This window comes from Diabrotica undecimpunctata, chromosome 6 (genome assembly GCF_040954645.1).
Source record: "Diabrotica undecimpunctata isolate CICGRU chromosome 6, icDiaUnde3, whole genome shotgun sequence".
Classification (NCBI taxonomy): Eukaryota; Metazoa; Arthropoda; class Insecta; order Coleoptera; family Chrysomelidae; genus Diabrotica; species Diabrotica undecimpunctata.
In genome coordinates, this window is record NC_092808.1 from 140094286 (window position 1) to 140121129 (window position 26844).

The window sequence follows — 26844 nt, forward strand, 5'->3', positions numbered from 1 at the left end:
TGTAATATTGGCATAATTACTGTAGTTTATATAATTTATATCACCTATCTTTGTTTTACCTTTATTAGACAACACCCTAATATGGGTTTATTATTTTCAGCATTTATTTAACTTTGTATCGTGACCTGAAGATGCTTTGCATATTGTAGAAAGCGAAACCGGTCGTCTGATAGTTAAATTAAATTGATTGTAAGTCTAATTTATTATTTCTTTTACCTTTTTATTTTTTATCAGTTTGAATCTGGATTTTTTTGTGGTATATCTATTTAAAAATTCTGTTAAATGTATCTGTTTTTCAAAGGTGTGAGTTTTGATTATTTTTTGCTGCTGTTTTTTATAGCAGTGACTCAGATTAGGCACGTTTTTTAAAAGAATGATTGATGATTTACTAATACGACTGATGATGATGAAGAAGATGATGATGTATGTCTATAACTGGAAGGTGTTCGATTATCTGCTTTGTAATGTTTATTTAAATTTTTTTAAAGTCAAACACTTTCACTAAAGCACGATGAATTTATAACGTTTATTTATATAACGGTACAAAATATACTTATTAGACTAAATCGTAAAATCTAATTGCCCTTATATATAGACTTCTCAGCCTTCGGCATATTTTTAGAATTCGATGGAATTCTGGTGACGTCAAAACTGCCGAAAACCTTCTGCGAATCTACTAGTTAATTGGGGTGTAGCAAGGGCTGCTGTCACAATTTCATAGTTCTATAATTTTTCTCTCATTACTATTAAAGATTCTTAAAACAATCTAATTTCCAAATAATTATTTTATTTACGTTTCTTCAAGTCTATATATCATCTAGAATAACCACTATATTATAAGGTATAATATAAATTATTTCGACATTTGCTTACAGTTCACAGAATGTTCGAACGACACTGAGTACGTTACTCGCTAATTTGGGGAAAAATATTAAAATTATTTTTCTTTTTGTTTATTGTACCCTTATTATCCATCTGCTAATAAAACAGCATAGTCGAAGCGAATAACAAAATAAAAAAATTTCCACAGCTTGAGGTTAAAAAAATATTTTTATTCCCAAATTCGATATCGACGGTATTTCCATTTTTATATTTTCCACATAAAACCCATTTTTTGCGAGATGATTATCTTATAAGGTTCATAAACCTCCGAACTTTCCAAAACAACCAACGATAATCCCTAATAAAATAAAAGTGTTATTATCCCAATTGTGAGACGAAAAACACTCCATTTAGCACAAACGTTGGAATTCAATCCATACCTGGTCGAGTAATTGTCTTGGGTAGCTATACAATCAAGCTAACGATGTTGTCATTGTTCGAAACGTACCACCATTTGGTTGTGGAGAATTCTAACACATGAGTCCCGTGGGATTTCGCTTGTGATTAGAGGGTGAAAGGGCAAAGATGAAGGATTATGTATACACATTAAATGATTTGATGACGGAATTGAGACAATGCTAAGAGAATGGTAGCTATTTTTAGGATGCATGAATAATGCTTGTATCTTCATCGATTTTAAGTATTTGGGGCGTAACATAAGGTGCTTTAAATAGGAAAAAAGGGTCAATTTGGAAATAAATAATTTATTTAAAAATTGATCACTATTTTCTGTTAATTTCTCAAAGGCATAATTGACAGTAATTTTAATAAAAACAGGATAAATATTTATTTTTTATTTACCTTATCAGTTGTTGTTTTACACATGTTAAATATACCATTTTTCATATAAAAATGCTTGCACGTCATTCAAGATTTACGACGTCAGAACCCCACAGTGTTGCCAAAACATCAGAATAGTTAGTAAGTGAGGAATTTTTCAAATGTCGACTATTTGTCAAACTATTATATTAACAGTAAAAACACTTAGTTTTAAGACTACTGCAATACACTAATATACATAAGAAAACATTTTAATACAAAATTATATATTCTAAATTCATTAATAGTAAAAACGTCCCGCCATTATTTCTTGTTCAAAATAATCTATTTTATATGAAAGCTTATCAGCTTTATACAGACTATGTATTTGTTTTTGCATAGCACAATCACAATACGCAACAATAATTAGTTTTTAAAACTATTAATCTAAATTTAATATGTATTTATAAATACAATTTATTAATATATATTATATTATGATCAAATTGTCTAAGAAATCAAAACATAGACAAAATTCTTACCCTAAAAAAGCGGCAACACTTTATACACTTCTGCCACACGCTGAACGGTCAATAAAATTTGAAGTATTTCAGTTGCGTACAATTGTCTAATCTATTGAATTAAAAGGATTATTTTGTGAAATATTAGACTTACAGAGTTATTTCATAAAATTTATAATATTAATAATAAATGTTTTTGGTTATTTAATCAATATAATTTTCTAAAACTTTCAATATAATGATGATTACATTTTTCTGATTATTACACCATGTTGACGCCTATGAAAGATCGAGCAGTTCCGTATGGGTTTGATATTATTAGCTGTGTTAGGAAAATTTGAACTCTAAAGTTGACGTTCTGGAAATTTTAAATATAAGTGTCGTCACTTTATATAAATTGTGACGTGCAAGCACTTTTATATGAAAAATGCTATATAAAATATTTAAATGCTACTAGATTAAGTTACATAATTATTAACGTATGGACCAGAAATATGGACCAGTTTTGTCCTGGTTTATTACTGTACCTGGAAAGACGTAAAATAACCGTCAAAAAATATGAAGACCTTCAGGAAATCAAGAAGACATTGTCGGTGGACCATCACAAATTTTATGGTGCTCTTCCCTATGAGTAGCGTTATTAAAGTTTTTTTGCGTACAGAATAACGCGTGTTTGATTGCATTAAACTGCTAAGTCCATTATTAGCATACTTCAAAAAACTGATAACCAGCTATGTCCCAAAAAATTCTAAAACTAAAATTATTAGTATATTTTTATTTAATTTTAATAATACAACAATTATTATACTAGTTTTAAGCATTATTTTATTCTTTTTCATTGATTTTTATAAAAAAAAAATGCTGCGAAATCGTTTTTTGCCTCTTCACTAAAATTGAGTAAAATGGATTTAGCAGGTGACTTTAAGGTGACGATATCTGTACTTCACGACCTAGTTTGATTACGATTATCCCTATTAAAATTTTTTTATTACGAGGTGTTTTTTTGTGTTTTTTTTTTGTGTAGAAAATACTTTTCTACATGCTACCTTATGTTTTATTAAAAACTTCCCCTCACATAATTATGAGAGCTTGTCACTCCCAGTTGTAAAATCGCATGGCAAAAACGTGTATTTAATTAGCTATTATTTTTTTATTCTTTTTATTCGATTTACTTATATTTTTTTGTTTCTCAAAACAACAGGCTTGTATATTTAGTGGAATATATAACATTTACCCGACCTTTTATGCTTGCTTGTTTATGAGACAGTGTAAGCAGCTACAAACAATAATAAAAATGTCGTACAACACAAATACGCTCTAATAAATTAAAATTGTTTCCAATGATTTAATTTTGTTATTTCTACGTCTCCTGTTGTTTACGTTAATATGTTGTAAAATTTAATATTGTTGGTTAATTTTAAATTACTGTTACTATCATTACTAAATAAACAGGCTATCTGTTTATTTTATGCGATGTGATGATATTTACGTCATACACACATATACAGATCTTAATTTTGAGAGATCATATTTTTTAATGCAGCTTAATATTTTATTCACATACATTCATTTTATTTATATGTATACATCATTATTATCACAAAGAAAAAGGAGTAATTACTTCTTACAGGCACCAAACATTTTGATCAGAACGAGAAACATTATTTCACCTAAATTATTAGTTTATTGCTTTCCATATTTTTATCAAATTGGCAGATGTACAATAACTTCAACTGTACACTAAATAACCTGATGATAAACTCAACAAGTTTATTGCCCCTGTATTTGGCAAAACTCCAACGACAACTTGTTACCAGTCATGTTTGTTCTGTCCGGTTTCTCAGGTGATCAGGTGTAAAAATATAATGGATCTATGTCCAGCTTACAGGTGGTTTTTAAACCAGAATAAGAGATAAAGCATTTACCTATAAATACAAACTAAATACTACATATATGTTTGAAAACACAGCTATGCTATTAACTGTGGATTTTTTGTAAATATTTTATTTTCCCACAAATGTTTAATTTAATGAAGGTGGGGGCTAGAAGCTGGCGAATTTATATCGACAATTCCAAAGTATTCATCGACAATTGAAGCAGGGTGGGGACGCGCGGTATTGTGCATAATAATAAAATTATGTTCTATGAATGGAGCAAAAGGTACCACACGCTAAAACAAATGAATCGGTCATTTTAAAAACCACATATATCCACATTTTATGAAAAATAACTTTTCAACCTTATCATGTAGTTTGTACCAGCCTCTATCATTTCGTAAACAAATCACACTAATCCCATCCTTAGTTAGTGATACAAGCATTCCAAAAATATTCAGTTCATTTGAAAACCACATATATCCGGGATATATGTTGTTTTTTAAATGACCCGTTAGGAAGAGCGCTCAGCCTAAATTATTGTTGCTATTTAAAAGCAACAATAATTATGTGAAAATGGATACCGACGTACGTAAATCAAAAGAAAGAAGTAAAAAGGGTGTAAAAAATGTTACCTTCAAGTGTGAAATTGTGAAATAGTTAAAAAAGCTCGGGTGCAAGCTCGCAAGCAAGCTCGGGAGTATATAAATTATAATGGAAATATGTTTCACAAAATTGAAAAAGGCAAAAGTTGCAAGTAAGTGTTTCTTATTTCATAACCTCAAACAGTCGATCATAAAATGTTACTTTTAGATGCAGGAAGAAGTGTATTGCTCAACTCTCAGATGAAATAAAGTTAGAAGTGTATGCAAAATTTAGAGGATTTACCACAAAAGATGAACAAGATACGTATTTACAAAATCTTATTACACCTAAAGCTGTCGTTCGGAGGCGTCCAGTACAGGGAGCAAATGTAAAAAGAAACCCTCACTGCTCCACATATACATATTCAATATTGTTTTCTTCTGACAGAAAATATGTGTGTAAAGAAGCTTTCTGTGTAAAGAAGCTGTGTAAAGAAGAAAATATGTGTGAAATTACAGGGGATAACAGACAACAGAGTACATCGTATTTGTAACTTATTAGTTATTGGTAAATCGCCAAAAGATTTACGTGGCAAAAAAAACGCCAGCTATTGCCAAGCCTGTTTCTACTATTACAAAAATTCGAGAACACATTGAGTCTTTTCCCAGAAAAAAAGGGCATTGTACCAGTGGAAAATATAAATATTTAAATGAAAAATTAAATGTGAAATCACGCATGAAATGTTAGTGGCGCTACATCCTGACTTGACAGTTAAATCTAAATTTTACTTAAGTGTTCAAGCAGAATTATAATTTTTCATTTGAGAGGCCACAAGTGGATACATGCTGTAAATATGAAGAGTTAGACTTAAAACTCAAATCAAAAACCCTCAATAATACTGCAAAACGTGTAGCTATAGCAGAAAAATGGTCCATTTGCGTAGAGCAAAAAAATTTTATAATAAAATGAAAGAAATCACAGAACTATGTCAAAATGATCGTTCTGTTGGAGGTATTTGTGTAGATTATATGCAAAATCTGATGCTCCCGTGCATTCCAGTACAGGAAACTTTTTTCCTGCAACAATTAACTATCAACGTATTTAATATACATGATATGAAAACTGGAAAATCTTTCTTGTACCTATATCATAAAAGGTAGGAAGGAAATGTCCTAATAAGATTTGTTCTTTTATTGTTGATTTCATTATGAAACAGAAAATTCTATCTGCAGAGGTAAAACATCTTCATATTTTCGTGGATAGATATCCGGGTCAAAACAAAAACCACACTACGGTAAGAATCTGTTCTGCTTTTGTTCAACTTGGTATATTTTACATTGTGGATCAATACTTTCCTGTTCGTGGACATTCATATATGCCATGCACCCGCGATTTTGATTTTATTAAGCGAAAATTAAAGAAATTTGACCGCATTTATACACCATTTAAGTATGTGGAACTAGTATTGTCATCGAGTCTATTATTTTTGATTGAAAATAACAGCCTCATAAAGGATTTTAAACGATGGTGGCCTAAATATTGTAAAAAACGTGCTTATCCGTGGAAACTCCTAGCAGAGATGCACCAAAAGATCAAAAGCAACCATTCACCATTGCATCGTTCAATCACTTTTCTTACTCTAATACAACAAAAGGATATGTGATCGCACGTGACTTCATATTCGGTTTTACACAACATTCGTTTAAACTTTCAATAACAGATACTGTTTCTGGTTTTCCTGTAGAGAAAGCTTACCCTGACCAAACAATTTGTATTAAAGGCAAAAAAATGATAAATTTAAGCAAGTTTAAGCCTTACTTAGAAAATGAAGAAGTAGAAGACTGTAAAGAGTTTTATTTCGAAATTTTTGACTGATCTACAACAGCAGTAGAGTACAAAGATGATTAGTAAAATTATTATTTTTTTATACATTACTGTTTACGACAATTTATTTCTATTGTTCTATTCAAAGTTTACTATGTAAAATATATTATTAAGTTGACATTGCGAAAACGTAGTTTTATTTTAGAAACTTGTCGAAAAATAGCAGTCATTTTAAAAACCACATATATCCATCGACTTTAATGGTGTTTTATGAAAAAAGTATTATGTCAAAATCTGCAACATATGATAGAAAGCATTGCATATATTATGTACATTAGTACCAAGCCACAACAATTTTTTTCTCGTTTTTCTCAAAAGCACTACTACTGGATATATGTGGTTTTTAAAATGACCGATTCAAATAAAACAAATTGTCGTTATATACCTTGCTGTAGCAGAAGTAACTAAGCTCAAACCATAACTGAGCCTCCTCGATAGGTTATTCTGTCGACAATATAGCATTGGGAAAAGCATTGCATTTCATATTTTCTAGATTCTTTTGGAACCGTCTTGTGATCTCAAGCAAAACCTGGACTCAACCGAGAACAAAACATTATTCCAATTTGTATAATTCCAATTTTCGTATTCTCTTGCACTAGCAAAGCAAGTTTAGCTATGTGGTGTTTCACGGATCACGGTGGACATAGGACTGGTCTTCTGGATAATAAATTAGCTTCATGAAGTCGTCGACGAACTATCTACCTCCTTAAATTTACATTTCGGACTTTGTTTAGGTAATTTGTCCGCTCAATTAAAGTTAGATGTCTATTTTTTACACACGAAGACACCAAAGATCGATCATCGCGTTTAAAAATTGCTCTCCTATAGCCCGATCCTGACCATATAGTATAGTTTTTCTGTTTTGATTGAACCGTTGAATGACTTTTTGGGTAGCACAACGACTGATACCTAGCACCTGGCGGCATAATATTAGCTACGATCATCTTGCACTATAGCCACAGCTGTTGAAGTATCCGTTGGTGTATAAGTCATTTTAGTACAATTAAAATTCTGAACATAAAATTTTATTGTATCAAATTGACCTGGTTATTAAAAATCAGTACGAAAATAAATTAATTTCTTGTCGCTTATCCAACGTTTTTTGACAAAAATATGAATTCCTGTTGTTTATAAGGAATGCCACGAAAAATTTAAAATGTATAAAAATTAATAGTTGTACTTATATGAGGGTTTTTATAAACTTATATATGCCGTATCTTCTTCTGAGGCACTACATTACTGGAGATTTGCAATCACTACGTCAAAATGTTCTCTATTCTGTGCCCATCCTGAGTTCTGAAAGGCTCTCTACCTTACCTTCAATTATTAATCTTACGATTATACATGCCATATTATATATATATATATATATATATATATATATATATATATATAATTATATTATATATATATATATACATATATATATAATCAAATATGTACGGATAGGCTTCTACAGTCAGTACAATTAAACCTAAAGCTAAGAAAAACATCATGTTAAGATGATATGTCACCTTAACATTTCCATTAAGATCGGGAGCCATTCTCTCTCCTGATGCCGACCATAATAGCTTCGCCTATTTTAAAAAATTTTAAAGTGTTTGTCCTTGTGTAGTGTAGTGTGATGTACAATTTTATGTTTATGACATTCTATAATTCTTGGAGAAAAATGGAGAATGGCAAAAAAGAAATCTTCCAACTTAAAGACAAAAATGGAAATATTATCTCAGATAAACCAAGCATATTACATATAGTGGAAAGTTTCTATGAAACATTATATAAAAGTCAAGTTATTCCAGAGCTCATCGAACAACCAATACAAAAGGTACATAATGTAGGATCGGAGGATATACCAGATATATCACGAGAGGAAATTCAACATGCCCTCAAAAATATGAAAAATAATAGAGCTCCGGGGGAAGATGGTGTAGTCATTGAGACAATTAAACTAGGAGGTCCACTTTTAATGTCCCGAATTCAAACACTTTTTAATCTATGTCTGCATAGTGAAAACATTTCAAGTAAATGGAAGAATTCGGTTACAATCCTCCTTCACAAAAAAGGGGATAAATCAGATCTCGAAAACTATAGGCCAATTAGTTTGCTTAACCACCTATACAAGCTCTTTTCTCGAATACTGACAAACAGATTAAAAGCAAAACTCGATTTCTATCAATCAGAAGAACAGGCAGGATTTCGAGCGGGACACGGAACAAACGACCATTTGCAATGCCTTAAAACTCTAGTTGAAAAATCTATCGAATATAATAGACCCCTTGCTCTTATCTTTGTCGACTTCCACAAAGCATTTGACACGGTCGAAACAGTTGCTATCTTAAAAGCACTATCAGAATGCAGAATAGATCACAGGTATGCAAATATTATTCGAAATATATACGAAAATGCAATAACAACCGTTAACCTCCATTGCATGACCGAGAAGATAAAAATTGGCAGAGAGGTGTGGCAGGGAGATACCTTGTCGCCAAAACTATTTATAACAGTTATGAAGTACGCATTTAAACGGCTAGATTGGGAATCAAAGGGTATTAGCATCGATGGAAAGATATTCAATCATCTCAGATATGCCGATGATATTGTTCTCATAACAGACAACTTAGGAGAAGCCAGAGTTATGCTACAACAACTACAGCAAGTAACCCAGAAAGTCGGTTTAAAAATAAACTATGGAAAAACAAAAATGATGACCAATCTCGTCCCCAATGAGCTAATAGAAATTGAAAAGTCGCCCATAGAACTTGTGGAAAAATATGTGTATTTGGGTCACGAAATAAGGTTAACGCGAGATAACCAAACATGCGAGCTACTCAGAAGAATAAGTCTGGGCTACGCTGCATTCGGAAAAATGAGAGACGTATTTAAAATAAATATACCGATCCATTTAAAAAGAAAAGCTTTTAACCAGTGCGTCCTACCAGTCCTCACATACGGAGCAGAAACCTTAACTCTCACAAAAACATCAGCCGAAAAATTGAGAAGGACACAACGAAAGATGGAGAGATCAATGCTTGGAATAAGCTTAAGAAATAGAATAAGAAACGAGGAAGTTCGTAGACGAACCGGAGTGGAAGACATTATCGAACATATTACAAGGCAAAAATGGAGATGGGCAGGACATGTTGCAAGAATGAAAGACGACAGTTGGACAAAAAAATTGCTTGAGTGGAGACCACGGCTGACAAGCGAAGCCGAGGAAGACCCCCAACGCGATGGACCGACGACCTCAAAAGAATCGTGACCAACTGGCGCAGAGGCGCAGAACAGAAGCAGATGGAAAAGTATAGAGGAGGCCTATGTTCAACAATGGACAACTCAGGGCTGATTGATGATGATGATGATGATGATGATAATTCTTGGACAGGCCAAAATTGACGAAATACCCCTGAAGATGCTCTAGGAAGCGTACTTGGCAAGATTTAATTAATAAAACTGTGCTCGATATCTGCCTTTCATTTGATCAAAGTTGATATTTTGTTGTATAACCCAAATTCTCCGAAGTATTTTTCTTTTTGTTCAAAAAAACAGATACATGACTCTTTAATAATATATGTATAAGGCAAAGAGAACCCTCAATTTTAAATCTAAATAATACGACTTTTTTCGTCGTCAGATTTTCTAAAAAAAAGTTTCATTGGATTTGTTGAAAAGCTAACGTGGTATTTATATCCTTATTTTACTGTTACCGAAGTGACTTCCACGCATTGAAATCGGCGAATTCAAATGAGGACGATGTAATAAACTCAAATATTCATGAGCTAAGTATAAAATGGAAAGCATACGAGAAATGCTATTCTTTTTATAAGTATCAAAATATAAAACCAGAAAAACTTAACTATGTGATTCTTAAAAGTCTATAATAGTTGGATATAAAATAAACATATTTTATATACATATTTTAGTATATCAAAAAATTTAAATAAGTTTACAAATATACTTATTAATAAAAATATTTTAAGTGCCTTTCAAGTATGTAAAGTCAAGTATATTTTTTTCACATAAGATTATTTTAAAAACTTCATGGATTTGTTTGGTGATATATTCTCCTAGACCCCACTCGTACGAATGTGTTTGATACGTGTTCGATAATAATTCGACTGCAAATCTCGATTTCCTTGAATTAGATTCAGAGATAAGAAAAACTGTTATAGAAAAATTAAAACCTGAAGATGAACAGACAAACGAAAATAAAACGACAAACAGCGTTATTGAAGAGCGATGTTTATTAATTTTATAAAGATAATTATGGAATCTAAATCGAGAAAAAAGTGCTGAATCACATCCACATAAAGTAATACAACCCGGCTTCGAGAGGCATGCATGACCATGAGAAATATTCAGACATCCATGACTTGTGATGAGGCTATAATCTGTGCTAGCCAGAGACGAACTCTTTTGACCTCAATGCTCCTCAGACGCTTCTTCACTCCCACATGTACTATTGGTACCATTTTTGTCACCCTTTTTTTTGGGAAGAGTTTGGATTAAGAGAGAAACAATAGTTCAGTCGGAATAGCATTTGACTTTGCATGCAAGCTGCCCTAAATGTTATTATTCTGACCTTTATAAGGAGTCAATAGTAGTGTGGATAATTCTCTCCATGTTTGTTTATGTACATTTATGTCGTAAAGTTAATAATAAACGAGATAGTTTGAAAATTATGCTTCCCTCGCCTTTTCCACTATTTTCCTCCTTAAATCGGAAAATATCGACCGCTCGAACAAATTTATACAAAAGAAATTGTAGAAAAATGCATTTGCACCAATTTCAGTCCTAACCATTTTTGTCGAAAAGTTAAACACGGTGGAGATATTGAGCAAAATTGGTTCTCCTTTTTTAAATCAAAATTCAAGATGGCGGCTCACGCAATAGTTAGATTTAGTCGCGATTTTAAATTTACTACTATTAACCGACCCTAAGGTTAGAATAATAACATTTTTAACAGCTCGCCGTGCAACCTTAGGCCTTTTTTTCGTCTAACCCGATAGGTCTACAACATTAGTTGTAAGCCTTAGGGTTTTAGGAAGACAAGGGGTTCGATAAGTAGCAGAAGTCAGAATTTTAGAATATTATTGGTTTATTAGCCATACCATAATGAGGAGGTAACTTGGGACGGCTCTTGGATTAGCAATTTAGGCTTTCTTCTTATTAGTATCTACGATATCTTAGTGGCGTTGTCTTTAGGGCACCAGTACTAATCAGGAAATTCATTTCCAACTAGGTTAAGAAATTTAGCTAGTAGGAATGGAACTTTCTATTTGAGAACTTTGATGAGTATGTACTCTAGGCAATGGCATGGAGTTTTTAGGACCCATTTTGCTCTGGTATTGGAGCTTTCTATTGTGTGTTGGATGTACTTTTTTCCGTGAGAGCGGATTTTTCTCTATATTGTGGGGATGTTGGCAAGTTCCAGAAACTGCCCGCTTTAGATCCAAGGATATCTTTTTATCGAATTGTAATCTCCTTTCACAATTCTGCTAACTCCCTGTCACAATGCCGGTATCCAAACTTACGAACACACCCACTATCGAAACGCGACCTTTCCATTCGATGATCAAATGACAACTGCCTTTTCTCTTATACATCAATTATCAATTCTCCCATTAAAAAAAAACTGTTCCATGAAAAAGCTTTATTTTGTTTACAATAATTAAGAAAAAACCCCAATACTTTTTCCAGAGAAACTAAAATTTTTGCTTTAAAACTGGCTTTCCCTTTGGTTACAAATACATAATTCATTCCTATAACAAAAGGTTAATTACAATATCTTAATCCTAGGTCATATACAAACAATGAAAAGATTATAATGAGTATGGGCTTTATAATTTATTTATTTATATACAAGGGGATGTTGAGAATTCCATGGATACAAAAAGTTACCGATGGTGAGATACAACGACGTACGAGTAAACAAAATGAATTACTCAGCATAAACAAAGAGAGAAAAATACAATACCTAGTGGTGAGAGGTGAAAGATATGAATTACTCCAAATAATATTGGAAGGTAAAGTGCAGGGCAAAGGATCAGTTGTTGGAAGACGCAAGAACTCGTGGCTGAAAGACCTGAGAAGATAGTTTGACCGCTCATCAACAGAAATCTTTCGTGCAGCAGTTTCCAAAGCTACAATTGCCATTTGGATCGGCAACCTTCGAAAGGAGACGGCACAATCAGAAGAAATTTTAAAAGAAAAAAAAAATAATTTGGGCATTACTGAGTTAATTCATCATAGTTAGTATGATATATTTTAAAACATACTTAGACGCCCTGATATATTCCAAGCTGTCGTGAATCCCTATCGCTATAGATCCCTTAACCGTTTCTGAAATATTCTAGACGTACCTGAAATCCGTAAGTTGTAGGCTTACCGACGTTGGATAGAGATATTTAAAATTATCCAGGAAGATCCTTACATATTGTAAATTGTAGCTTGTAGCTTGTCTAAAAATCTTCAAGAAACTAAAACAAACTTAAAAAGTAACATTTTACCTTTACAATTTAAAATTGCACGTTTAGAAGGGTGTTACAAGGGTGTAATTCAGACGTTTATAATTCTTCAAAGTCCTGTTATTTTATTAGTAATAAAGGTATACTTTTATTTCGGTCTGGATTATTTGCCGTTTAAATTACTTTTTCTTATTAATATTAATTGATTTTCTAAATCTCTTCGTCGAACACCAAGCCGTAAAAATCCTAATTAAGTTAAAATTTTAAAACGTTTCAAAATATTTGAGGGATCAGGCGAAGGAAAAGTTTCTTTTCCGTGTAAAATAACTCTCTCCCGAGAGAATTTATGTCGAAGAATCTGAGTTCAGATTAATTTTATTTCCGATGCGAAATCAGCATTTTTATTGTTTTCCTGATACTCCAAAAGGAACGACTTTTTTTCGGAGCAATAAAAATGTATATTTTTATATTTAAGCGCCTCAATAAATCATAACATCCCCAACATGGGGCGCCGTTACCGAGAACATTATATTGCTTTTAAGGTTAGTCTAAGCACCTATTCCTTACGTTTCATACTCTAAGTTTTACCATATAATAAAGCAGTAAAATATTTTACGTTACTCTTTTTTTGTATTCATTTATATACATTAAAATATATTAAGAAGTTTTTACGACTATGGTTTTTTTTTCTAGTTGTTCTATTTTAAAAATCTTTTCCTTACACTTTTTTTCTTCTGATATAATTATTTTAGAAAAACAGCCCAGATCAGTTGTTGGCAAACTTATTAGCCAAAGATCCAAAAATGTACATTACAACAATTTAAAAAAAAATTGGGAGCCAAATCTGCTGGTTTAATAAAATTTTATTATATTAAATAAGTAGTACACTAAATAGAATATAATCTCATACTTAATTAATAAATATCTATTTATTGATGCAAAAAATGTGCTTTCATCTCCTCGGAAAGTTTAAGTACCTAAGTCAGGTTTGTAAGTTTTGTTTTTAATTTTTGGACCACGGCGGATCTGTGAAAAACCGACTAAATTTGGATGTGAGAGATTCGGATTTTTGCAGAAATAAGTTGTAAAATTATAAACCTTATATATTTATTAATTTATATTTAAATAATTATTTTATTTTAATTTCTTTACTAATTTATTAATTCCTTTAAGTAGTTGGCGCCATCTGTCTTTCTTTTCTTTCTCTCTCTCTCCCGTAGAATAAATATTTGCCTTCTCTATCTCTGTCCGGTAGACTAAATATTCTGTTCTATGTTGACAGAAAAGCTACTTCCATCACAGGCATACATCCTATGACATCTGTGCTAACTTCATTTAGTCTCCCTACTTTCTGTCAATCAACTTTTCTAACGTAGTGGGAAAATAATTTTTTGCCTGTTTCTGAAATTTATAAAAGAAGGCAAAAATTATTATAAGCTTAATTATGGTCTGCAGAATTCTCTTGGGTTTATTGGCTGTATTAATTGGCCGTATACTACATTTTACTGGCCGTATTATGACGATTTATTGACTTTATTGAAGGACCTAACCACTTAATTGGGAGGCCACACACATATGGAATAACTGCAGTCTCAGGAGGACCTAATCGTCTAATTGGGAGGTCACACAAGCAGCCCATTAATGCCATCGATGCTATAAGTATCATCCACATTGTATTCATTGTAAAGTATTGGCAGGGTTGATTGTTTCCTATTTTTAATAAATATGATTAGTTAAAAATTGTTTTATTTGCTATCAGCTAAGGGTTCATGGTTTGATTCCTAGTTTAAAACAAGATGAAGGCACACTTGGGATACTGAGCTAGGCGATGTATAGACGATAAGCTCCCATGGTTGATTGAGGTATTATTTTTATAATAGTACTTCAATTCTCTTTTGTAGTCTTATTGTTACAAGGTGATAACTTCAGTAATGATAATTGACTTATCCTCTCTCTCAAATAGGTCGAGAATGTTAATAAAAAAATTAAAATATTTAAAAATTACTAAAAACATCGATTTTTTATTTTCTTTGCCTATAACTTTAAAACAATAATTCATCTTGGAGCAAAGTCGTAATTGACTATTATATAAGATACAGCTGGTATAAATATTTTAATTTATTGCCCTTACTACAAAAATGCAATAAATGCAAAAAAGAAGGGGAAACAAACCTTTTCTTATTCAATATTTTTCTTCCACTTAGAATGCACTGGATGTTCATTATTTGCCTGGATTCTCAATTCTTGTTTCATAATAAAATAGCTCGCTAAATTTCTTTTGGCGTAATTATGCAATCTAAATTTAAAATAAAATTTTTTTAAATCTTACACAACGAAAATTAAACCGTGTAGATGTTTGCTACAGGTCTGAAACAGACTGCTACAATTCAGAGATTGTTTCAGTTCAATAATATCTCCTTAAATGTAAATAAAACAAAATAGGTATATGCCATTTACATTGTATGTAAGTAAACTTTCAAATCTTGGTTCATTAAAAGTCTATATAAAAAATGAAATTTCATATACATATGGGAGTAAATATTTAGGTATAATAACAGGCCAGAAAAAAAAAAGATTTATAAATTTTTTCATTATTAGAATATTACATTTTATCTAATTCTTACCTTGTAATAGTATAGGTCTGAACAATCATTTCAGGAGCCAGTGCATTTGTATATTCTTTCTCTTTTTTCTGTAAATCTTTTCAAGTAGCCTTTTGTCCTATGCGAGGCACTTTGTTGTTCCAGATAAAGTTACCAACAGTAATCATCCATCATATTGGTGTTCCAACGTCCCTGGTATCATTTCTCCATCACCTTATCCTGGTGGAATAGTTTGCCTTGATCTTCACTGATATCAGCCAGATTTTTAGGCAAAAAGTCAAGATGGTTATGCAAAAAGTGGATTTTAAGGTTCATTAGATATCCCAAATCTTTAAACTTATCTAATAAATTAGCTACTATAACCTCACAGTTAGGATCTTTCACATTACCTAAAAACTTGGTTACAACTTTTTTAATGCATTTTCCTTAGTAGTCATCTTGGTTTCAAAGGTGGAGTCGAACATCATTTGACGAATATATGGTCCAACAAAAACAGCTTCTTTCAATTTGGTTTTCTATAGATGGGGAAAATTTCCACTCAAGTACTTAAACAGTCTCCATCTTTAGGCAGCGCCTTGATAAACTGTTTCATTAAGCCTAATTTGTTGTGCAAAGGTGGAAGGAGGAAATTTTCTGAATCTACCAAAGTTTTATACAGAAAGTTCTTCTCATTTGGTGTTAAAACATTTCTTATTGGTCATTGTTTGGTGGAACAGTGTTTATCTCCTGCTCTACTGTCCATTTGCAAATAAAACATGGAATCTTTGTAAATCCCTTTTCTTGACCAAGTAAGAAGCATAAAACTTTTAAATCCCCATAGATCATCCGATTATGAGCTGAATAGCTGATTTTATGTAGAATTGTCTCAAGATATTTGTATGTCTTTCTCATATGGACTGAATGAGCTAGAGGAAGTGAAGCATAAGTGTTCCCAGTATGTAAGAGTACAGCTTTAAACTTATTTTTGAAGAGTCCATAAAAAGCCTCCAATCATCCTTATTAAACTCAATAACGAACTCATTCATTAGACCATCAACATCATGACAATAGACAAAATTTCCTTCGTGCTCTGGAAAGCCTGAAATTACTGCATTTTATAATGCGACAAAAGGTGGAGTAGATGCTCTGGATGAAAAATGCAGTAAATATTCGAGGAGTCGCCGTACACGTAGATGGCCAATGTCAATATTTTACAGAGTTGTCGACATAGCTTCTAAAAATGCATAATTGTGTATTGTTCGGCAAATTCTGAAAAGAAAATAACTTGATTCCAATTTATCAAAAGTTTAGCACATCATTTAGTAACACCACTGCTTACCAGAAGACTAGCCAATACACGAATTCCTAGAAAAATTCGAATAAATATTAGTAGGATACTTCAGGTTCCAGTTCCGGTTGTCGAAACAGTAAACGAGAAGTTGCCAAATAGAAAAACCTGCCTTATCTGTCTACCAAGGCTAAAAAAAAGAACTGATTATGCGTGTGTTGAATGTAAGAGACCAGCTTGTTTGGAATGTTAAAAAAAATTGTAATATTTGTTACAGTCTACGCTACGTATCGTATGCTTTTATTTATTCTATACCTATTTTTGCCTTCGTTTACTAAAGAAGTGATTTATTTTGTTAATAAGCGTAGTAAATGAACCGTCCTTTTAAATGTTTTGTAATGAAATTTATTGTTTTTTGAGAAAATTTTAGTAAAACGTTTAATTAGTGAATCTTTTTTTTAGAATAGTTTTTTTTTGTTGACGCTATACTCTGGCTTATCCAAATAAATACCTTAATCAGTTGCAACAATTTTTTTAAGAGAATGACACTTTACGAGGTGTATTTAAGTGTTAGTAATTAAACAATAAATACATTTGCAATTTCTTAATTTTAATTTAATGGCGGTGTTAATTTGACGGCTCGTCACCAGTTGCATGAAAACTGGCACGTCACCAGTTAAGGTTAAACTTAAAGCTGATTCGGTCCTCTCTTCTTTTTTCCGATGCTAATTGAATGTCATAAGATAATTTTTCATTGGACTTGAAATTGACTTGAAATCTATTTTTCTTGATATGTTAAATATTTAAAAATGTTACGTGACAAATGGGAAGCAAAATACTATTTTGGGCTTTAACGAAACTTTTAATTGTGTATGTTTTGGGGGTATGACGGTATAAGATTTCATATTATGGTTGCATTTAGAGAAATCTGGAAGTCTCACCAGTGCATATCTGTAAAAAATAAAAAATACCGCGGTAAGTATTTTTTGTTGTTTTCAGTTAAATAATAAATAAAAAAGTGGCAAATCTAATAAAGCAAAGATTATTGTGGTCAACAATAATACTATTTTTAATTATTTTTATATTAAAAGGAAACTTTACTAAACGTGTCTAAACCTTATTGGTTGAACACACTTTTTTGTGCCCCGAAACAAATAATAATAAATACGTACATATAAAAATACATATTAATTCTTCTAACAAAATCTTAATAATACTCAAAGGCTGACGACGCTGTGATCGGCCAAAACGGAGATTGCCGGTATTGTCATTCGCGAACCGATGGAAGTTGCTGTTTTTGCTACTAACCCTATTTTAATGTCGATGTTAAATATGCACAAGCTATTGAAGGTTTTGCTACACAATATTTTGTGAAGTTGTAGAGATAAACACAAAGATATAGATGGCAGCAATAAGTCAATTTTTATGCTTCTATACCCCTCAATATCTATCGAGTCATGGGCGAAATTAAGCACAAAATTTGCGACTGGTGCATACCGTGATTATTGATACAAGGTATGTATATGCTGAAGTAATTCCAGCAAAAAATAGACTCTTATGTAGAATATCTAATTTAAAGTACATCCCGCCTGAATATTAATCTATCGAGAATACGATATGTTTTTGTAAACGTATTAGTTATAATTTATTGTATCACAAATATGGTAAGAATTAATGTATCCACCAACTGCAACATACACAAGTATTATAAAGCAACGAAATATAATAATTCACATAGATCTGCCCTATATTGATGCATGCGTTTACTTGACCAGATACTGATTCGTATTTCCTACCTGTAAATCAGCATCCCGTAAAAGGACCTTGTGAAGATGTCGCTTTGGTATTGGGAAACTCGGCTTCGAGGATTCATTAATATTTAAGTGACTTTCACTTCAGCTTCACGTCAAGGCCCCCAGAGATTTATTTCTGGTCTATAATTCTCGTATAGAACGGCATATCCGAAGACAATATATCACCTATTTTTAAGTGGATCTTGTCAGGAAGTCTCGGGTAATATTTTCGATAGATAGTTGTCTTATCCATACCAATTTTGAGTTTTAGTGCAACGAAAAGTTATGAAATTCATGCGCGAATATATTATAAGAAAATTATAAAATTATTATAATTTTTATTGAAAAATTTACCGCATCCACCATGAGGTGATTACCGGCAATTCAGTGTAGGTACATAATTCAAATACTTTAAATTTTATAATACACATCTATACATTTTAGGTAATATGCGACATAATAATAATGTTTAATTAGTAAGTTTAAACCATAATATAGATTACAAGAAACCAAAAGTATACTAAACACCTTTGTGCGTGAGGTTTAAAAATATATTTTAATTAAATAAAAGGCAGATATCGAGCACAGTTTTTATTAAATCTTGCCCAAGTACTTTCGCTCCTAAAGCATCTTCAGAGGCACCTGAAATAAGCCAAAAAACGTTTTTTTGACTAAAGGAAAATTAATTAACTTCGAAGAAACTCAAGTTGATGGTTGATAAAAATTTTTGTATTATAACGTTTTACATTTACTTCGTCAAAATAAGGCTATCTAATAATACGAGACAAAGAACAAACAATTTAAAAATTATTATAAAATTGAAGAAGGACATATTGGATCTTGTGCTTGTGCACAAGACCAAGAAGACCTCAGTTTCATGATGAAGAAACTACAAGAAGAATATACCAAGGCTGGCCTAGATATTAACCTCGTGAAAACAGAGTACCTAACTACAAGTGAAGAAGACATAGAAGATCTACAGATTTAGGACAACGTAACAATCAAAGGAAAGGATAAATTCAAATACTTGAGGTTTATAATCACGCAAAAGGCAACAACAGAGGAAGAAATTAAGCAAAGATTAGGACAAACAAGAACAGCAATCCGACAACTTAACACAAATATGAAGACAAAAATATAGATTACTTTATATAGACTGCATAATCCAGATCTCACAGTCAAACCTGTCAGTAATAATTTGGGTGTTAGTTTGGGGGCAGCTGAAGTGGACATAGAGTGTGAATATAAGATATAGACTATAGTGTATTTTTATGTATGAGAGAGTAATAAAACAATAAATTATGTATGCAAATCCCTAAACTGTTGATACGGGTGACTCGAAAAACAGATATTTGTCAACAAGTTTACAGAAGTATATAGGAAAACAATTTTAAATTGAGTATGACCACCAGGTATAAAGGTTGGAGCAGAATAGAATACAATAGTTGTGAGGGTTACTAATCCCTAAATAAGGTTGCCAGTGTCGGAGTGATGGAGGTTAACAGGTACTAATGAATTTGCAAGAAATGTAAGATGTTTATTTTATTGGTTATACATAACCAATAAAAGTTTAATAAGTACCTACCTATTTGCAAAATAAAGTTTAATTCTTTAGATAAAATAAAACGTTTTATTTTATCTATTTGCAAAATAAAGTTTAATTCTTTGCCTATTTGCAAAATAAAGTTTAATTCTTTAGATAAAATAAAACGCTTTATTTTATCTGAAATGAGTGCATTCCACGAAGTAAGGGTTTCAACAATCAAACATTTATTTCTTTAATTCCAGGAATCTACGACAGTAATTGACTAGATAATTACCTTCTAAACTTATTCCACAGAAAATGTGATAGTGAGTTTTTCCATTTTGTATATAGGAAGGTCCAAGTGGCGTATTCAAAATTCTTAACAGTTCACTAAAAGTAGGTACTTCAGTTGCAAGGTGCAGTTTATTGTGTATACTAGTGTTATGGAAAATTTGGAAGTGCCGTGTAAACGCCGAAAAATTGGTCCTCTAACAGTTAATGAAAAAACATTAATATTTAATTGTTTTAAATTATTTACAGACAAACATTTATGTGAAAGTGTTGATGAGACCGTTAAGTTAGTTAGCAGCACTCAACACTTGGTGTTGGGAAATCTAAGATTTACAGAGTTATTAAAGAAGAGAAATGTGGTAGTTTTCAAATGCCACGTAATGCTCCAGGGAAACCAAAATTTCAAATAGAATATCATTTTAAAGAAGGACTTCGACGGAAAGTGCATGAATTCTTCTTTAGACAAGAATTTCCAACATTGGATAAAGTTCTTGTCTCAGTTGATGATAAGGATTACCCAGAAATGAGTCGAAGTACGTTATGGAAACTTTTAAAAGAAATAGGCTTCCGCTGGAAAAAGAATCCCAGAAAGTCTATTTTATTAGAAAGAAGCGATATTGTCATATGGAGAAGACATTTTTTAAGAACCATAAAGGAAATGAGAAACCAAAAAAGAAAAATATTTTATCTTGATGAAACATGGATCAACGAGGGTCATACACCAAATAAATTTTGGCAGGATGAAACTGTTACAAGTCAAAGGCACGCTTTTGTAAATAACTTATCTACTGGTTTAAACCCACCATCAGGAAAGGGACGCAGGCTGATAATAGTACACATTGGCAGTTCAGACGGTTTTGTTGAAGGTGGTTTATTAACTTTTGAATCAACTCGTAACGGTGACTACCATGAAGACATGAACGCTGATGTCTTTCAAGAATGGTTCGAACAAATGATAGATCTTCTTCCTAAGAACTGTGTAATAGTAATGGATAATGCAAGTTATCACTCCAGACTTATAGAAGAACTGCCCACAACCAAGTGGTTAAAAAAAGACTTGCAGAATTGGCTGAGTTCAAAAAATATTACGTATCATCCCGGATCTATAAGAAAGGAACTTTATTCGTTGTGTGCCCTTCATAAAGAAAAATTTAAAAAATACGAAATTGATGAAATTGCCAAAAATCGTGGAATGACAGTACTTAGATCCCCACCATATCATTGTGAATTAAACCCGATTGAACTGGTATGGGCACAGATAAAGAGTGAAGTTTCAAGAAAAAATACCACTTTTAAAATTCATGATGTTAAACAGTTGTTTTTGGAGGCCGTAAATAATGTAAAACCTGAAAACTGGGAAAAGGCAGTAAATCACACTATTAAAGAAGAGGAAAAAATGTGGAAGCTGGGCAATATTACTGATAAAATGATCGAGCCAGTTATTATAAATCTTGGTTCTGAAAGTTCATCTTCTGAATCTGATTTGGATTTGTAACAAGTAGCTGTAAGTTTTATATTAATATTTTTATTCATCTATTTAACATACCTTAGACGGTTTTAAAAACTCTTTTTCTCTTTTGTAATTTTTAAAAATTAAAAAAAATGTGAATTTTTTAAAACCCTTTTTAATGTAGGCCAGTCAGTTCTAATATAGTGTGTGATAAAAGAGGTCACTTTTGTTTACATACACATAACACTTTATAACACTGAAATAATTCATTTATTTTTTACAATGATTCAAAGTAATTTTTCAATTAATCTTGAGCACGCCCATGGAGTGGTCGGAGCTACCAGTTAAAAGTATGCTAATTACTCTCTCGTTCATAAAAATAAACTATAAACAATCTATTAGATAGTGGGTGGTGGACTACAATAAAAAGGTCTATCAAGCACTACCAATGCTGTAGAAAAAATGAAATAGAACTATGAAATTGAAATAATTAGAATTAAAAATCAAAATTGAAAACAAAGTGTATAAATGCGGTATAATACCAATAGTTAAGTTGAAAGCATTACTCAAGACCAACTGACCAACAGTGGGATATGTTCAAATATACATCTGTGGAGATGGTATATCTAAATTACAAGAGATATGGAGAGTGTAATCAAGGCCAAGAAGATAATATATAATGGCTGAAAACGAATTGATTGAGAAAACCTATATTCTATGACGCTACCCGTGACGACGCCATTTTGTGGCGCTGGTTCCGTGACGCTCGCTTCAGCATTTCACTGTAGAGAAAAAAGTAATACAACGCCAGTATAAAAGCTTCGGTTATAAAAATATTGGAAGAAAAAAAATTCTTGCAAGATTTGTGATAACGAAGGAAAAGGTGTATGTTTCCGGACTATGGCGTAATTACCTTCCATTAACAGCACACCATGTATAAATATTTATATCAACATATTCTAAATATGCAATATAGTCGTTGATAAAACGTATAATTGGTTACAAACAACGTTGTTATTACCATAAAATCAAATTACATATTCAATGTAATAATATTTTTGTTACTCTCTGGTTAATATAACCACAAACTATGATTACGATTATTTTCCGCAATATCATTATAAAGATTATAAACAAGTTAAATTAATAGTATATTAGTACCAATCAACTGAAAATGTAATCATATCAGTTTTTGTTAACTAACAATGTAAACAATGTTCTGTTAATTAAGAAATGTCGTAAATAAATTTAAATCCGCGCTGAATAATTTTGGATTTGATAAAAACCATTATTTTGACGACGTTTCGGCAAGGTTGCACCTGCCATTGTCAAGTTAGGTAGTAGCGCTTCTCGCTGATGTTTGATGTCTGGTTGATGCGTTTACTTTTTATAGCCGCAAGGCTTCTTGTGATTGATCAGGCATTGCTTTGTTAGTTAATTAAATCTAACAAAGCACTACTTAAATAACACATATTTCATATATAATGAGCAAAGGTATAAACAAGTTGAGGGTGCACCGATGGGTTCACCATTGTTACCGGTAATAGCAAACATGTTTATGCAAGAAATAGAAATAGAAACAGCCGAACACAAACCCAAACTTTGGCTGAGGTACGTGGATAATACTTTTATAATTTGGACACATGGAGAAGAAAAACTAAAGGTATTTTAAGAATACATCAATAATATACACCATAAAATATAGTTTACTATGGAACTGGAAGAAAACGAACAACTACCATTTTTAGATGTGTTAATAATAAAGAAGGAAGACGGGCACATAGGACACACAATATACCGAAAACCCACATATACCGACAGATACCTACATGCCGTTTCATATCACCATGCTGCACAATTTCATTCAGTCATTAAAACCCTGATGACACGATCCAAAAGACTGACAGATGAAGAACATAAAAATAAAGAAATGCGTAATGTGAAAGCGTTAATAAAAAACGACTTTTCAACATATACCATTGAAAATGCTCATATTGCTGAAAAAAGAATTAAGGATCCAACAGAAGAGGAAAAACCGATTGCAAAAGCCATTTTACGATATGTAAAGGGTACATAGAAAATAGGGAGAGTGCTAAAAAAATACAAAATAGAAACGATATTTAATACCGACAGAAAAATTTTAACCATTTTACCATCCGCCAAAACAAAAATATCGCTAGAATCAAGGAGTATAGGAGTTTTCATGTGGGGACTGTGACAAATCGTACATTGGACAGTGCAACCGAAAAATCAATGTTAGACGAGAAGAACATCGAAATGCCATCGAAAGGAGAGAAAAAACGTCGTTACTTTTTAACATGTCTTAAACACAGGACATACAATAAATCTAAACCAAACTACGATGCTAGCTAACATTTAAATTAAAAGGAAATGCAAAATCAGAGAATCAATAAAAATAGAAAAAAATTCCAACTATGGGAATAGTAGAATAACTAATTCCAAAATGCCTTTATGGAGTTTATTGAACCATATTATATTTATATAGTATTAAATTAGTATTTCTTGGGTTTAGGTTCAATCATCATCCAGCCTTAAGAGTCCACTGCTGAACATAGGCCTCTTCCTCATGTTTCCAACCCCGTCTATCTTGCGCCGCTCTCATCCAGTTATTATTGAGTCTTCTTAAATCGTCAGTCCATCTTGTAGGTGGTCGACCGACGCTCCTCTTGTCTTCCCTTGGCCTAGATTCCAATAACCTCTTTGTCCATCGCCCATCTGTCATTCTGGCTATGTGTCCTGCCCATCTCCATTTTAGTCTGGCTATCTTCTCGATGATGTCAGTCACTCCGGTTCTTCTCCTGATGTCTTCGTTGGTTATTCTGTCTCGCAGAGTTATTCCTAACATAGACCGCTCCATTCTTCTCTGCGTGACTCTCAGTTTGGTAGCTGCTGCTTTTGTTAAGGTAAGTGTTTCTGCTCCGTACGTCAAGACTGGGAGGACGCACTGATCAAATACCTTTCTCTTTAGGCATGTGGGCAGCTCACTTTTAAAAGTTTCCCTCAGTTTTCCAAATGCTGCCCACCCAAGGCCGATTCTTCTCTTCAGTTCATGAGTCTGGTTATCCCTGCCAATAATAATTTCATGTCCCAGGTATTTATATCTATCTACGAGTTCTATTTCTTTCCCACCAATACTGATGTTCTGGTTGGGTACCAAATTGGTCATAATTTTTGTTTTCGAGATATTTATATTTAAACCTACACTTTCTGTAGCCACAACGAGTTCCTGTACCATCTCTCTTGCCATACCTAGATCTTCAGCTATTATAAGTATATCATCTGCGAAACGTAAGTTGTTTAGATATTCTCCATCTATTTTGATTCCCTTTATCATCCAATCCAAATTCTTAAAATCATGTTCTAGCACCGTATTAAAAAGCGCCTGTAATATTTTGCTTAGCTCAACTGTGTCAAAGGCTTTGTGAAAATCGATAAATATTAGAACTAGAGGTTTATTGTATTCCACTGTTTTCTCTATTAGGGTTTTTATACTTTGTAGATGGTCATTTGTTCCGTAACTTTTTCGGAATCCTGCCTGTTCCCTTGGTTGATAAGTCTCTAATTTTCTTTCCATTCTCTTAACTAGTATTCGCGTAAACAACTTATATATATATGGCTGAGGAGGCTAATCGGTCTGTAATTCTCTAAATTTGCTTTGTCTCCTCCTTTGTGTAATAGAATCATAGTAGCGTTGTTCCAATCTGTTGGAATATTGGCGCTGTGAAGGCAGATATTGAAAAGTTGTTTGATTTTTTCAAGTAATACATCCCCTCCAATTTTTAGTGCTTCTGATACTATTCCGTCTTCACCCGGGGTTCGATTATTTTTCATTTTCTTCAGGGCTTCTTTGATTTCTGATTTTGTTATATCGGGCATTAAATCTGATCCTTGGTTTAATACCCCAGTTTTAGTGTAATTGGAGGTTCCGTATTGTTATCTTTTTTTCTTGATCTATATAACTCTGTGTAGAACTCTTTAAATATTCTTAATATTTCATCTCTGTTCGTTGTTTCCTCTCCAGTTCTGTTTCTCAGTTTGTTAATTTCTATTTTCCCCTTTAGGTTCAATAAGTAATATTAATTTTGTTTAAAACTATGTGATTAAAAAATAAAATGTTGCTTCGGTAGCAAACAAAAACATTAATGAACAGAGATGAACAAAAGGTCATGAAGATCGTGCAGATAAACATAACTACAAATCATTGACTGTTTGGTCTGTTATATGAATTTATTTAATAAAATAATACGAATAAACATTTCTTCGAAAAGAAGGAAGTTATACTAAAAATACAGGATCTGTTGTCTATGTACAAAAAGTGTGATCAGCAGCAAAATCACATCATATTACAAAATAGTGTCTTACATGACAATTATAGTAAAGCAAGAGGTTGCTGTACTTTCTAAAACCGAAACATTCAAATAACGGAGTCAGATCCCTAATCAGAATCACTTGATGTATTATTATTTACCAACAGTCATAAAAAGTAGCATATATTATCAATACAAGGCATCTTCATTTATTTGTGCCATCGTAAACAATTTCATCTTGGGAACTCAACATAACATCAAGTTAAATATTGTAGAACCACTGCCAATATATATGATTTTGATCTGCAACTGACTTAATCCATTTCTTCATAGTTTGCATGTCCTTATGCACACTTCGGCTGAACATATGGTCTTCCAAATTTCTACAACTGTATAAATAATATGAGTTTAATAACCCAGTGTTGCAGCACAGAAAATATATACCTCCGTGTCTTTTATAAGATGTAGTAAATGGACTAAATAATAATTTCTAATAATTTTAAATATGTTCTGCTTACTGTGGACTTTATTTCCGATATTATATATATATATATATATATATATATATATATATATATATATATATATATATATATATATATATATATATATATATAT

The 26844-nt window shown here is 32.0% G+C and overlaps 1 protein-coding gene across 1 annotated transcript; it reads left to right on the top strand.

Annotated features, from left to right (window-relative positions):
• The first annotated feature begins 23609 nt into the window (after positions 1-23609).
• On the top strand, positions 23610-23975 carry LOC140444646 (uncharacterized). The gene has a single exon (XM_072536408.1). It carries the CDS (start codon positions 23610-23612, stop codon positions 23973-23975), a length of 366 nt encoding a protein of 121 aa, XP_072392509.1.
• Positions 23976-26844: the final 2869 nt, after the last annotated feature.